Source organism: Passer montanus, unplaced genomic scaffold (genome assembly GCF_014805655.1).
Source record: "Passer montanus isolate IOZ18808 unplaced genomic scaffold, ASM1480565v1 scaffold131, whole genome shotgun sequence".
Taxonomy (NCBI): Eukaryota; Metazoa; Chordata; class Aves; order Passeriformes; family Passeridae; genus Passer; species Passer montanus.
Genome location: NW_024359944.1, coordinates 794,225 through 807,241, shown reverse-complemented (window position 1 = coordinate 807,241; position 13,017 = coordinate 794,225). Strand labels below are relative to the sequence as shown.

The window sequence follows — 13,017 nt, the reverse complement described above, 5'->3', positions numbered from 1 at the left end:
ACTAGTTGGTAGTGGTTGGGGAACTGACATAGTGCTGTCTGGATTGGCAGATTTATGGTTGGTTTTCAGCAGGTGCTCTCTGGCACACATGGCAGCTTGGTTTTGGAAGTGCCAAAGCTTCTGAAAATGTATGTTTGCATGGTACCTCTGTGCCTAAACAGGTAGGGAATTTATTGAGAATTTTTTTTTTCATTTTAAATAACACCAATCTAAATGAAGTTTGACAATAGCTTCATGAATTAGCTCTTTTTATTTCTTCCATTTTATTCCCATTCTCTGTTTTCTCCCAGCCCGACACATGCAGATTTAAGAGGAATCCAATTCATATATCCACTAATGACACCTTCCTCAATTGTTGCTGAGAGGAGGGAACTGTGTTTTTTGTCTTTGGGAGTGGTGCAGTGAGGGAGGATAAAGGTGTCCAAGGTGTCTGTTTGCTACCTGACATAGTGGCCATGGCTGTAAGAGATGACCACCAGAGCTTCGTGGCAGGGGATCCACACTGATTTTGTGGAAAACTCCTTCTCAGCTGTCAAGGTGTAAGGATTCCTGCCTGTTAAAACTTTCTCCATGTTTTCTACAGCTACGAGTCAATATCTGGTTTTTGGTAGAGAAAAAAAAAGAATAAGACTACACCTTCATACAAACCATTTGAAACTGAACCTGGAAGAAGGAACCTGGTGTTGTATTTTAATTTATACAAATGCAATATTTCTAGAACATTCCTCCAAGGTCCTTAGTTAAGCTGGTAAAAGCAGCCAGAGGTGCAGCTTCCTTTGCTGCTGAAAGAGCTGTTGTGTAGCTCTGTAGCATTGGTTTTGCTGTGTTTCCCAATGATTTTGCCCCACTCTTTTTATTCTTTACATTATTCTGTTAGTTGTAACCATGCTAACTAATTCTTTTGTAACTGCAGACTGTTTCCCAAGCTGATAAACCTTGGCTGCTCTCTAAACCTGATTTCTGTGTCTTGTTTACCTTCGTGCATTTCTGAATTCTGTCATGTAGCTACTTGTATGACACCCATAATGCAGAGAAAGGGCTGCTGCTTTCTGTTTTGATGCTCTGGAGAGCCCAATCTGATCTATAGCAAATTGCTATTCTTTCTTGTGTCTAGCAAATATTGATGTTTAATTTCACATCTCACACACCCAGTCATTTTAAATTACAATTACTGCCTCTTGGGTTTCTCCTGCCAACTCAAAGTTTACTCTTTCTAATTATTTTCCCCATATATGTTAGCTTTCACACTAGTCTTGCTGTTTGTGCCTAATCCGGCTATCTCTTGTTCCCAATATAAGTCATCTTCAAGCTTTGTTAATGTGCTATTAATGATTCTGCCATTAAATATCAAATCATACTTAATCTAATACACTTCTTGCAGCATTCCACTGACTACTGCTGCATAGCTGATATATTGCTGTTTGTATTAAGATTAAATGTTTAGTTTTGAATCTGCACAGGCACATCTATCAAGCAGAAAGATTAATTTGAAGTAAGGCTTTATGAGAGCACTGAAATCCCAATGTACTGCACCTCCTGTATTCCCTTACCACTTATTCCACAGTACTGTAAAGCATGCAGGCAAATATTTCTGAAAAGATTCCTTGGATATTTTATAAATACGTGTTTCTATTTTTTAAAAAATTTTTCTCGGATGCCAACCTTCTTGATCAAAGTGTTTGCTCCAGTTAGTGTGAGTGGGTGAGCTGTGGGAAGGTGAAATGCAGATATGTCAGATTGTCCTGGAGCTGGGGCTGGGACAGCCCCTGTTGTGCTTCATGGTGTGACTCAGCCTGAGCTGTCTGGGTGAGGTGTTAGTGGGGTGTGAGGTGCTCTGGGTGCTTTTTGTCCAGCAGCTTTTGCCTGACCTCAGTGAGGGAGAGCTTCCTGTCCCAGATCCAGTCCTGTTCTCTGCCATCCCTTGGTTCCCAGTACATTGGTCAGGTCTGTGTTTCTCAGGGTTAAAACATGGCTGTGAAAAAGGAGGGACAATGTCCATATAGATTTGTTTGTTTATTATTTCTTGGAATGTTCCTACCTCTGTCTGGGGGTGCTATGGCAGTTTTACTGATGTGTGTGAGGGAGTTGTTTGTTACCTGTAGAAATGTCTTGTCTGTTTTTAAAAATAAGTGTATTGTGCTTTTTGGTTTTGAGAGGCTGTTCATAGCAGAGCTGCCATAAGAACATGTGTACTCTCCACCTTCTGTATTTTATTACTCAAGCAAGACACATAAATAAAATACTGTTTGGAAGGCAAGCCTACCTGAAGTCCCTGGAATTAGTTTGGTTGTGCTGGGTGCTTTCATTTTGTCTGTAGATTTCATTGGCACAAAGGGGTTGACATACTTTTTAGAAAAATGTAATTTCTAGAAGCTGTAGGCTATCAAATATACTGAAGATACAGACTATTTTAGGTTGCTCCTCGTAGTATTTTCCCTGCATTACACAGTGCACTACTGTCATTTCCAAAAGCTGCTGTAAGTACAGGCATAAATTCCCTTTTCCTTTGTGCATCCTTCAGTTTTCAGGCAAACATGCTTGGAACTTGCTGGATTGTTGTCAATTGCTGCTGGTGTATTTACAGTGTAGGATAGCAGTCACAATATTAATTTTCAACTAAAACAGAATCCACTTCAGTGAATAAATTGCAGACCCTTGAGAGTGTGTAACAAATGTAAATTTGGTGTTCTAGTTCCCAGGAAAATATTAAAAGCTAAGTACATGCTGCTGTATGGTTACCAGCTCATGTGGTGTAGCAGCTATTGTATGTTGAAGTCTAGTTTAATTATGCTGCTCTTTTTTTCCTTCCTTGCTGGAGCAGCCTACCTGACGGGCAAATAAACTGCAGGTCTTTTTTCGAGGCACTAAATTGGTGATAAATTGTGGGCAACCTGAAGGGTACGTAATTTTTTGTCACCACCTTTGGTGTAATGGTGGCCTATTTAGAACTAAATGCAATTTTAGTGTTTTATAAAATGGAGATCTGTGTTTGCTTTGTTTTTGGGATAACTATAGGGATTTTAGTTAACTAATCTTAAGGGTATATAAATCATAACCGTGTCTGTATGTGTTTCTCATTGAAATGTTTTTTGGCAACAACTGTTGAATTAAGCTGGAGGCATAAGTCTGCTCTTTGAGAGTAATGCTGCTGTAAAATTAGGAGTTTTACAATTCATGCATGAGGCTTTACAGCTCATTCTACTACAGTCTGGGAAACTTTTCCTGTGGTTTGCAAAATAGAAGTACCTGCATTAATTTCTTAGAGAAGGGAAAAGTCTGATCTCTTCTTTCTCAGTCATTTGTTACAGAGGATCTTTGGAGTTTCTTCTTTGAGTGTTTTTCCCTTTACAGCTTTAGCTGGCATAAGTGGCAGGATACTTCTTAACAAACACAAAGCATACCATTTGTTTTCTAACAGAAAGAAGCATGTCAGTGTGGGTGGGATTTCATGTATTTACTTTGGTGTATGTTTGAAACTGGTTGAATGGAGATTGGATAGCTCCAAGGCAGAGGTGGTGGATCCTGGCTGCTGCAATGCAGGAGTTACAGCTCATTCTACTACAGTCTGGGAAACTTTTCCTGTGGTTTGCAAAATAGAAGTACCTGCATTAATTTCTTAGAGAAGGGAAAAGTCTGATCTCTTCTTTCTCAGTCATTTGTTACAGAGGATCTTTGGAGTTTCTTCTTTGAGTGTTTTTCCCTTTACAGCTTTAGCTGGCATAAGTGGCAGGATACTTCTTAACAAACACAGAGCATACCATTTGTTTTCTAACAGAAAGATGCTTGAAGATGTTTAGGATCAGTTGCATGTCAGTGTGGGTGGGATTTCATGTATTTACTTTGGTGTATGTTTGAAACTGGTTGAATGGAGATTGGATAGCTCCAAGGCAGAGGTGGTGGATCCTGGCTGCTGCAATGCAGGAGTGCTGCAGTTGGGTGTGTGTGGTGTGGGTTGGGTAACCAGGGTGGCAGGAGTGGCCTCAGGCACTTGGTTACATTCCAGTTAATCTTGTGGCTGTGGTTGGGCTGAGGAGAGTACAAAATAACACTAATTAAATAAACTGCCCTTTCCAGTGGACATTTCCTGCAGAAGCTATTAAGGCTGGCGTGGGACAGTGTGATGTCCTGAAAGAGGAGCAGGGTTTATGATAACTGATACCTGGCAAAGAGGAAAGACTTCACTTTGCCTCACTCATCATGTGTCAGCTTCTACCGGATGAATCTGGTGCACTGCTGGTCTCCAAAAACAGCTCTCTCTCTAGAACTTCTCTTTTGGTAGCAGATTTGTGTGAATTTCAGCTTGGTGTGACCTGTGTGTGCTTGGGGTCATTTGATGGTGGTGGTGAATAAATAAAATTCTTCACAGGCATAATTTCAATAGTCTGTACTAATTATGTAATTGTTCAGTTGGCTGAAATGTTACATTGAATCTGATTAAAGTTCGTTATTTAGCAAAGGTTTTGGAGCAGGTCATTCTCATTTGCTCAAAGTCAATACTTGTCTTGTTCTTGATCAATTTTGTTTCTTTATGACTAGGAGAAATGGAAGAAGAGATGGAAAATCCAGAAATGGTCGATTTACCAGAGAAACAGAAGCATCAGCTACGACATCGTGAGTTGTTTCTCTCACGACAGCTGGAATCTCTGCCAGCCACACACATTAGGTAATGACTGTTTTCTGCCATTTTATTTAAAAATCGCACAACACTGTTATTTTTCAAGTACTCTTCAATGTAAGATCAAGTTCTGTGTTCAACTTCAGTGATACCATCTTGTGAATCACACGAGCATTTAAGATGTTTTTTTTCATGAGATGTGTTTCTCTTTTTTTAGAGGCAAATGCAGCGTTACTCTGTTAAATGAGACAGAATCCCTTAAATCGTATCTGGAACGAGAGGTAGGACTCATTTTGTGCATTGTAAAGCTTGAACAGTTTATTCTGGCACAATTTAGGTTTGGTGCCTATTTGCAAGTTTTCTAAAAAGAGTTCTTTCATTTCTGCATGTACTGGGTGTTGACAATGTACAGAGCCTAAAGCTTCCCAATCTTCATTGTGCGTAAAACTTTGTGGGTCTGGGGCCCAGACCTTGTGTTTACATCCCTGTGGGAGAGTGAGCTGTCTCTCCTTCTGTAAAGAGAACCCAACTTGCTCATCAGTGTGGCAGGGCTGAGAGTTCCAATCTGGAGGCTGATGCCCTGGGAGATGCAGTAACTGTAGAGAGAGCAAGCCAGCAAGCTGTGCTTCTGTATATTTGCTTTATCCTGAAATCATACAGATTTATGTTGATATGCTTTAAGCTTGATCTTGCCTCAGATTTTTGAGGAGCTTAGTTCACTGGTCAGAATACTTATCTGGACTCCTTCATATGCCACCACTGACACTTAAATCCTTGAAAAACTGCTTGTCAGGTGACATCTGACAGAAATTTACCCAGTCTCTCTTTAAAGGTATATCAGACCAAAAACTTGAAACTGAATTGTCTTGCACAATTAAACAGCATTCAGAATATAAATATTGGGCTTTACTTTTTCAGGTATTTTGTGATTGTAAAAAATTACTAATGTATTTTTTAAAAGTTGTATTTCTATACCTTTAATTGTGGCTAGACCTCTGGCTGCTGGCTGGGTAAGACGGTCTTGGAGTCTGACAATCTGTGAGAGATTTACTGTGGAGATTAGCAAAGAACTTCAGGATATTATTATTTGAACACATCTGCAAGCAAATAATTTGCATTTGAAAACATGGAATGTTATACAAGAGGGGAAATCTTGTAATTAAAGCCAGTAGGGTGATGGCTGTTACTGGCCCTTACGAAAGGAGAAAACAGGCCATTTTTTGTGAGGAGCATACTGCAGTCTCTCTCATAGCTGGGCTTTCTTTTTAACTGCTTTTGTAGCTTTCTTCAGTATTTATTTAAACATAAGATTAGTTTTAATCTGATACTTTAGTTTAAGAGAATTTTAAACAAAGCAGAGGGATTAAATAGTTGAGTTTCTCTTTGGAATGTGAAACCAAAAAATGTCGGCTCTGCTGAAGGCTGCCAAATGGCAGAGCATCAAACAAGGGACGTGGAATTCAGCAGTGCTTGTAAGCAGCTAGCAGCCCAGGTTATGCCAGTGTGAAAGCACAAGTTAATCAAACTGAAATTATTTCAGATTTTCTAGTACCCAGCTCTTACGTAGTGTTCTCAGTTGCTCCCAACATATTTTTATTATCACTGGTGTTACAGGTAGGTGCGCTGTGACTGAAGGGAGGTGCTTTCCTCTCATCATGCAATGCTCAGTTGCAGATGTAGGCACAGAAAGAGAATTCTTTTTTCCATCCTTTTGAACTTTCAAAATGCAAGATGAGTGATGTGGATTATTTTTAGAACTGAGCAGGCACTTAGAGATTTCACAGAATGAGAGAGTTCCCTGAATGTGTCCTGTCACTTAGCATGGCGTTTTGCTTTGGTGCAAACTAACTTGGACAGATGGTAAAGAAATTAAAGCTAAGGAATACAAATATGCTTGGGTGGAGGGTAAAGAGATGAAGAAGAGGAGATAGTTGTTGCCCAATGGGTTCCTAACACTGGATGGTATTGTTTTGAATTGTTTCTTCTTTCCCCATGCCTCCTGTTCTTAATCCAATCTTTGCTTTCAAAATGTTTCAGGGTATTTCCTTTTTTTCTAATCTGATTTCTGTCAATGAAGCCTAAGCAGCTCTAGGGAGCCTAGTATTTGATTTGCTAAATGTTATGACCAGTAAAAGTAGGCTTTCAGCCCAAGGCTGTCTGCCTTGAAGCAGGTTAAGCATCCAGACAGAATTTTTTAGGAAGATAGTAAGCAAAGTGAAATTACATTTTTGCTATCTCTATTGTCCTCCTCCACTCACTCTCTGTCATCTTCCTCAGGAAGATTGCCTTGCACGTTTGGAAAGCAGGCTGAAGGGGACCAGCACCAACTCTTTCACTGTGCCTGTAAAATTGGGTTTGTAGCAGGAGTGAGGAATAGCAGGAGAGAGAGGGGGGGAAAAAAGCAACTGGAAAAACTGAATTTTCTATAGACACCTAATTCCCATGGAGATCATAGCCAATTATGGCAAAAGCACTAGATTTCCCTATTCTGCAGGAAACTGTTTTGAATGTATGTCTATTTTACCTCTCTGCCTGGCTATATCCAGAGGCTTGTGTGAATTTGCCTGTTGAGCAGATGTCTGGCATATCTGTTCCTTTTGGTAGACCCCTAAAAATAAATTGTTCTCTTGTTAAAATACATCAAATACATGAAAGTAAGTTTGCAAGTTGCAGTGAAGTAACCATTATTTCTGTGGTGTACTTGGACTTTTCTTTCTGCAGTTTCTTGGTGACTTTGGTTCTTGGCTATAGCTATGGGTAGCTTAGGGGCTTGGGTGGGGGAGCTCTGAGCAGATATGTCTCTCTAACACTTGAGAGACACAGAAAGTCATGATTTAATTTTAACTCTTGGCAGGTCATGTTAATTTTTTCTGAACGTGTTGGGCGTTTTTTGGGATCTGAAATGAAAAGAGACAAACCTTGTCTTTTTTGACTGCTGCAAGCTCAATATGCACAGTTTGACAGCACAAATGAATGTGGAGGATTTTGAAGAGCAGTGTTATTTTATTGTGAACATCACTCTTGTGAAACATTGTTCTGATCACATACTGGTGGTCAGAAGTTCACACGTGCTTTAGAGTACACAAGGATCTGGTTTGTTTCTTAGTTTGCATTGGCACTAAGCTGACGTGTATTAATGTTTTCCGCAGTCCCACTCAGTGTGCAAGAATGAATCTCATGTCTGTGAGGGAAGATGGCAGTGGTGTTGAATTACCTCTAGGGGTTGCAGTCTCTGTAGAATTGACACTTGAGCCCCCAGACTTCCATCTCTCCTCTGTTGAGGAGGCTCTGGATGGGGAGAAGAGACCAGAGGAATTTCTTTCTTTTGTTCAACCTGATTGATTTGAGACAGAGCTGGACGAGACATAAATGGATGACCTGAGACTAATAGAGATTTTGTAGACAAAATTCACAGTGAAAACCAATAAAAGAAAAGCAATAGGGCATCTAACAGTCAAATATCATGGGAGAAACCTCCTCCACAATATATGACTTTCCCTGGCCAAAAAAGACTAAAGAAATTGCCTGTGGAATTGGTCTTCTTTGGGGCTCACTGTGTTGTTACTCTGTAGTGTCTTGCATATTTGCTGGGCAATGTGCCTGCAAAGCATTAATGTTGCACTGTGTATACCTTGTCCTGCAGTCAGGTATTTTGGAGCCGGAACAAATTAAACACTGTATTTATAACCTGGAAGCCTGTGAGACAAAAGCTTTCCCTACGTTTTATTTCCACAGTGACACATTCTCAAAATATTGCAATATCTTGAGCTTTGAATGTGTCAGGGAGCAGGAGACCCAGATTTCTTTACATAGATGTGATATAAATGAGTTTTCATGTGCTCTGAAGCTGCCTTCTGCCTGTAGGTTGATGTAACTTGACCATGGTGTCTGTGGGAGTAGGAGTTTTTTCAAAAGTATCATTTGCTTAGGATGCAATCAAATCCTCTGACCCTAAACCCAACTACAGACAACCCTTCCAGTTGAAGTTCAGTTGTCTTCCAGAATTTTTGCCATGTTACTGTGGAAACTCGCAGCAATTCTTCTTTTTCTGGGGCTTGGCATGACAGATTGGGAGACTCTCTTTTCCTTTGCCACCTCTTCATAAAGCTGAGCAGGGATTGAAACTCATGCTGGTTTTATCCTAATTTTTGTTTCATGCTGTTGACACATACAAATATAGGGAAAGGGAAAAATGAGGTGAGCATGAAATGAGATGTATTTAAACAGGGTGCCTGCCAGTGCCACAGAAATAAGGGGAGTAAAAAAATAAGCCAGAAACCTGAGATGTGGAAAATGGCACACTGCACATCCTGTTTCTGTTCAGACAATTCTCCTTCCTGATGACCATGTTGCTGTGGACAGAGGTTACAAAAGGTCTGTTGTTCCATGTTGTAGCAGAGCTTTAATCCTGCCCAGAACTGCACATTATACTTTGATGGAGCATACCTGGTCAACAGCTATAGCTAAGTACTTATCCATGCAAAAAAGTTTAATTACTTAAACTGTACAGTTTTAGGTAGTTAAACATTTTGGCTGTTTCCTTTCTCTGCCCTGGCAGAACATTCTCATTCTGGAATGCCTTCTTGCTTTAATTTTACACACTGAGATAGCAGAAGCCAAGCAGCTATTTTTTAGCCTTTTCCACATCTACTTGAACAAAAGCAACAAATTAATGGATTGCCACCTGCAGCTAATTACTGCTGCTGCCAAATCTGCTGCCCCTCTCCTAATAACAAGCAGAAAGAAACGTGGTGCTTTAAGCTTCGATGGTAGCAGGCAAGAAGTTGGTCAACAGGGCATCCCTGTGCCAGGGAAAGCTGAGCACGTCCTGGTCTCTGTTAGCAGGAGTGTAGCCAGCAGATGGAGGGATGGGATTCATCCCCTCACTTCATCCCTTGTGAGGCCACTTGTGTAGGTTTTTGTGCAGCTTTGGGCCTTGCAGCGCGAGAGACATTGACAGATTGGAGCAAGCCCAGCAGAGGCCGTGGGGTTTGGGGCTTCACACCTCTGTGGGGTTGCAGTGGTCTGGCTGTAACACTCTGAAGTTATGCTTCAGTTTGTGCTTGTATTTCTGTGTGGCTAGGTCACTGATGTCTAATCCTCCTGCTTTGGAATATGGGGATTGCATGGGATGTGGCCATTTTGTGTTCTGAAACAGCTGATGCAACTAAAAATTGTCTCCTGGCCCTTCTGGGCCTTGCCTGTGCAAGAGGGGCTTTGTTCACTTCAATTGGAGAGGCTGCTGTTGAGAGCTAACACTTGCAATGTAGAAGAAAGTAGCAGCACTTAAACGGAGTTTTTAAGCTGATGGTTCATTTACTTTTTGTTCACCCAATTTTAAAATCTATATATGTGTAATGAAACCACACTTAAACTGTAAAATCTTGGTAGTATGGTCACAAAGCTGAAAGTAAAAGCTAATAACACATTTACCTTTTTGCTCTTGTTTTATTTTTAGGATTTCTTCTTCTATTCACTAGTGTATGATCCTCAACAAAAGACCCTGCTTGCTGATAAAGGAGAGATTCGAGTTGGAAACAGATACCAGGCAGATATAACAGACTTACTAAAAGAGGGTAATTTCTGTAATTTGTTTAAATTGTCAAGAGTTCATGTTGAATGTGGCCACTTCTCTGTGTGAGGCCTGCCTAGGTGTGGGAGATGGTTTCCACTGCCAGGCCATGTGTGCAGCAGTGGTTTGCAGAGGCTGTTGCCCACTGAAGGCAATTAGTTCTCTTGCAAACAGGTCTTTAAATGGGCGTTTGTCCAAATCATAAAAGTTGTTGAAATAAATTGAATTAATGGGCTCTCTCAGAGCTTGCACTCTTTTTATTAAGAGATTTCAGAATTTCCATGGGAAACACAAATTTCCATCACATCTGTAAAGCCTTTTGTGTTTTTAATCAAGCCTCACTTTCCTATAAGAGCCCCTCCCAAATTACTGCCAATTAAATGCTGTCTGCCCTCATCAATTTGCCTATTACTGCTGGGTGCCTTTTCCCTGGAGCCCTCACCCCATCCCAGGGTTGGCTGCCAGCCTAGACTTTTCACCTGCAGAACAGGCAGGAGGAAGAATTTGCTGGCTGGAGCATGCATTTGAGACTTCTGCCTGCCCCCACTGTGTCATGGAGCAATGGGACCTTGAGGATGCTGGCCTGAGGATGAGGGAGAAGTAGCAGGAACCAGAAATATTTGTCAGATAGTAACTAACTTTAGATTTGTCTCTGCACTACCCTACAGATCCAAAAGTGGGTGGAAAAACTGAGAAGGATGAGGAGTGTTGGCATCTAATTGTTCCTTCATGAGCCCTGTGTAATGCAGAGGGAAAGGTCTATTCCATAAGCTTCTCCTAAGAGAGAGGGGTTGTGACCTGTGCTGGGAAGACCACATCCAGTCTGCATGGGCCAGGATGTGGAAGCAATGAGATGTTTCTGTCTTTGCTTAGGATCTCTGCTGACACTGTTAGCCTCATGTTAAAACAGGCGAAAAAAAGGGTCAGGATTCTTGTTTCATTTGTCTATGAAACCAGTATTTATTCAACAGCTGGGCAAGTCTCCTAAGTGAGGATGAACTAATCTGAAAGGCATTCTGTTCCCTCAGTGGGCCAACGTGGGGCTTCAGAGAAGGATAATTGCCAGATGTTTTAAAGGAAGCAGAAAGAAAAGTCAAGTCTCAGTAGCTCCTGTATTTTACCAGGGTATTCTGGCTTGTTTAGACTCAGGAAAATGAAGAGTGTCTGATGCCATGGTTTCCCCCCCTAGAAAGCTGCTGAGATGGGTTGAATCAGCTACTCTTTGCCTGCTTAGAGCAGCTTGGAGTGTGTCTGTTTTCCTGGAACTGCTGCAAGATAAAAGAGGAAGACAGACGAGCTGGGGAAAGAAACTGAAAAGAAACTGTCTAGTTTGGAGAAAGATGCACTCTGTTTCCCATGACATATCCTCTGACACCAGATAGTGAAACTCATTGTCCAATTCGGATGAGCTGTGTTGCTGTGTCTGTCAAGCTGAAATTGTTACATACAAATAAGTGAGTGAAGTTTCACAGTGGCCTGTCAGGCAGAGTAACTGAGATGGACTAACAGTGACATTATTGTGAGATAAAAAAAAATATTCTAGAAAGTTCTCCTATTTTAAAAGAGCCATACTAAATACTTCTGATTTGTTTTTCAACCAGGTGAGGATGATGGAAGAGATCAGTCAAAACTTGAAACAAAAGTTTGGGAAGCCTTTAACCCACTAGTAGACAAGCAGATAGACCAGTTCCTGGTGGTAGCACGGTAAGAGCATTTCACCTCTCCTTTGAAGAAGTGTTTGTAACTCTTCCAAGCACTTTCTCATGTTCTTTTTTGTTTTATTAGCCTGAGTTGCTTGATTCTGGTTGCTTGATTCACTTGCTCCATTTTAAGATGAGGTACATTTTACATGGGAATGGCATGACTTTAGGAGCAACTCCTCAGATTTACAACTTGCTTTCATAAAAGCAAAGCAAGTTGCATGTGAAAATGATGCTGTAGTTGGTGGGGTTTTTCAAATACTTTGGTCAGCATGCAGAAGACTTAGTGAATTAAATTCTTGGCAGTTCTTTCCTCTGTCCATTTACTGCTTTTTTCAAAACCAGTGACACTTTAACATCCATTAATGGTTTGCTAAGAATTTTGGTAAATGCCTATGATGGGCTGAGGGTACTTTCTAATGTCTAAATTCCAAGAGGTAGGCACAATAAAATAAAACCCTGCAAATCTCTACTGATGTTGTTTTTATTTAAGCCCAAAACAATCTTTGTTGATCAGCTCTTCCTTTATAAAAGGTTCTTGAACTAATTAATTGGTATCCATTTCTATAAACAGAAGACTGTATTAAATTTTAGGCTCTCATAGCAATTGATGACTGAATAATTTAGGGGAAAAACACAATAAACACAAATTCTTTGTGTTTTAGGTGGTACTTTTATAGATGAACCCTGGTTCTGTCTGCCTTTTTTCTTTTCCCCTTCCCTCTCTTGGGTTTCACAGGGTTTGGTTTGTAGTGGCCATGGAGCTACTTTGTGGTGGGTGTTTCCACCTTCTGGTGGCAGAGCTGGTTTTAGTGGCTCTTTCAGGCAGTTCAGTGCTGCCCACTGGGTTTGCTGCTGCAAGGTGCAGGCTGTAGTGAGTGACTGAGAATCACTGCAAAGATGATTGCAGGAATTGCTTCTGTTCAGAACCAGCAAAGCGTTCCAGTTTATAATGAGTTCACACGCACAGAATTATCAGTTCAGCTGAAGCTGGGCACGGGGGAGCTGTGGGGCAGGGGTGGGGATAGTGACTGGGAGGCTGGGAAGAGGGTAAGGTGTGAGTCACCACAGACACTTGCAGGGGGAGGCTGGCTTGGATTTTGGCCAAAATTAGATGTTTGATGACAAGT

At 41.0% G+C, this 13,017-nt stretch overlaps 1 protein-coding gene across 5 annotated transcripts in view; it reads left to right on the top strand.

Moving 5' to 3' along the window:
• The window catches only part of MTA1 (metastasis associated 1), a 75,476-nt gene that overhangs the window by 19,897 nt on the left and 42,562 nt on the right, over positions 1-13,017 (top strand). For all 5 annotated transcript variants that reach the window (XM_039699261.1, XM_039699262.1, XM_039699260.1 and 2 more), the window contains 4 exons: positions 4,537-4,663; positions 4,833-4,896; positions 10,074-10,191; positions 11,789-11,891. In XM_039699261.1, the coding sequence (XP_039555195.1) occupies positions 4,542-4,663; positions 4,833-4,896; positions 10,074-10,191; positions 11,789-11,891 (407 nt within the window). In that variant the 5' untranslated portion in view covers positions 4,537-4,541. The remainder of the gene's footprint in view (positions 1-4,536; positions 4,664-4,832; positions 4,897-10,073; positions 10,192-11,788; positions 11,892-13,017) is intronic.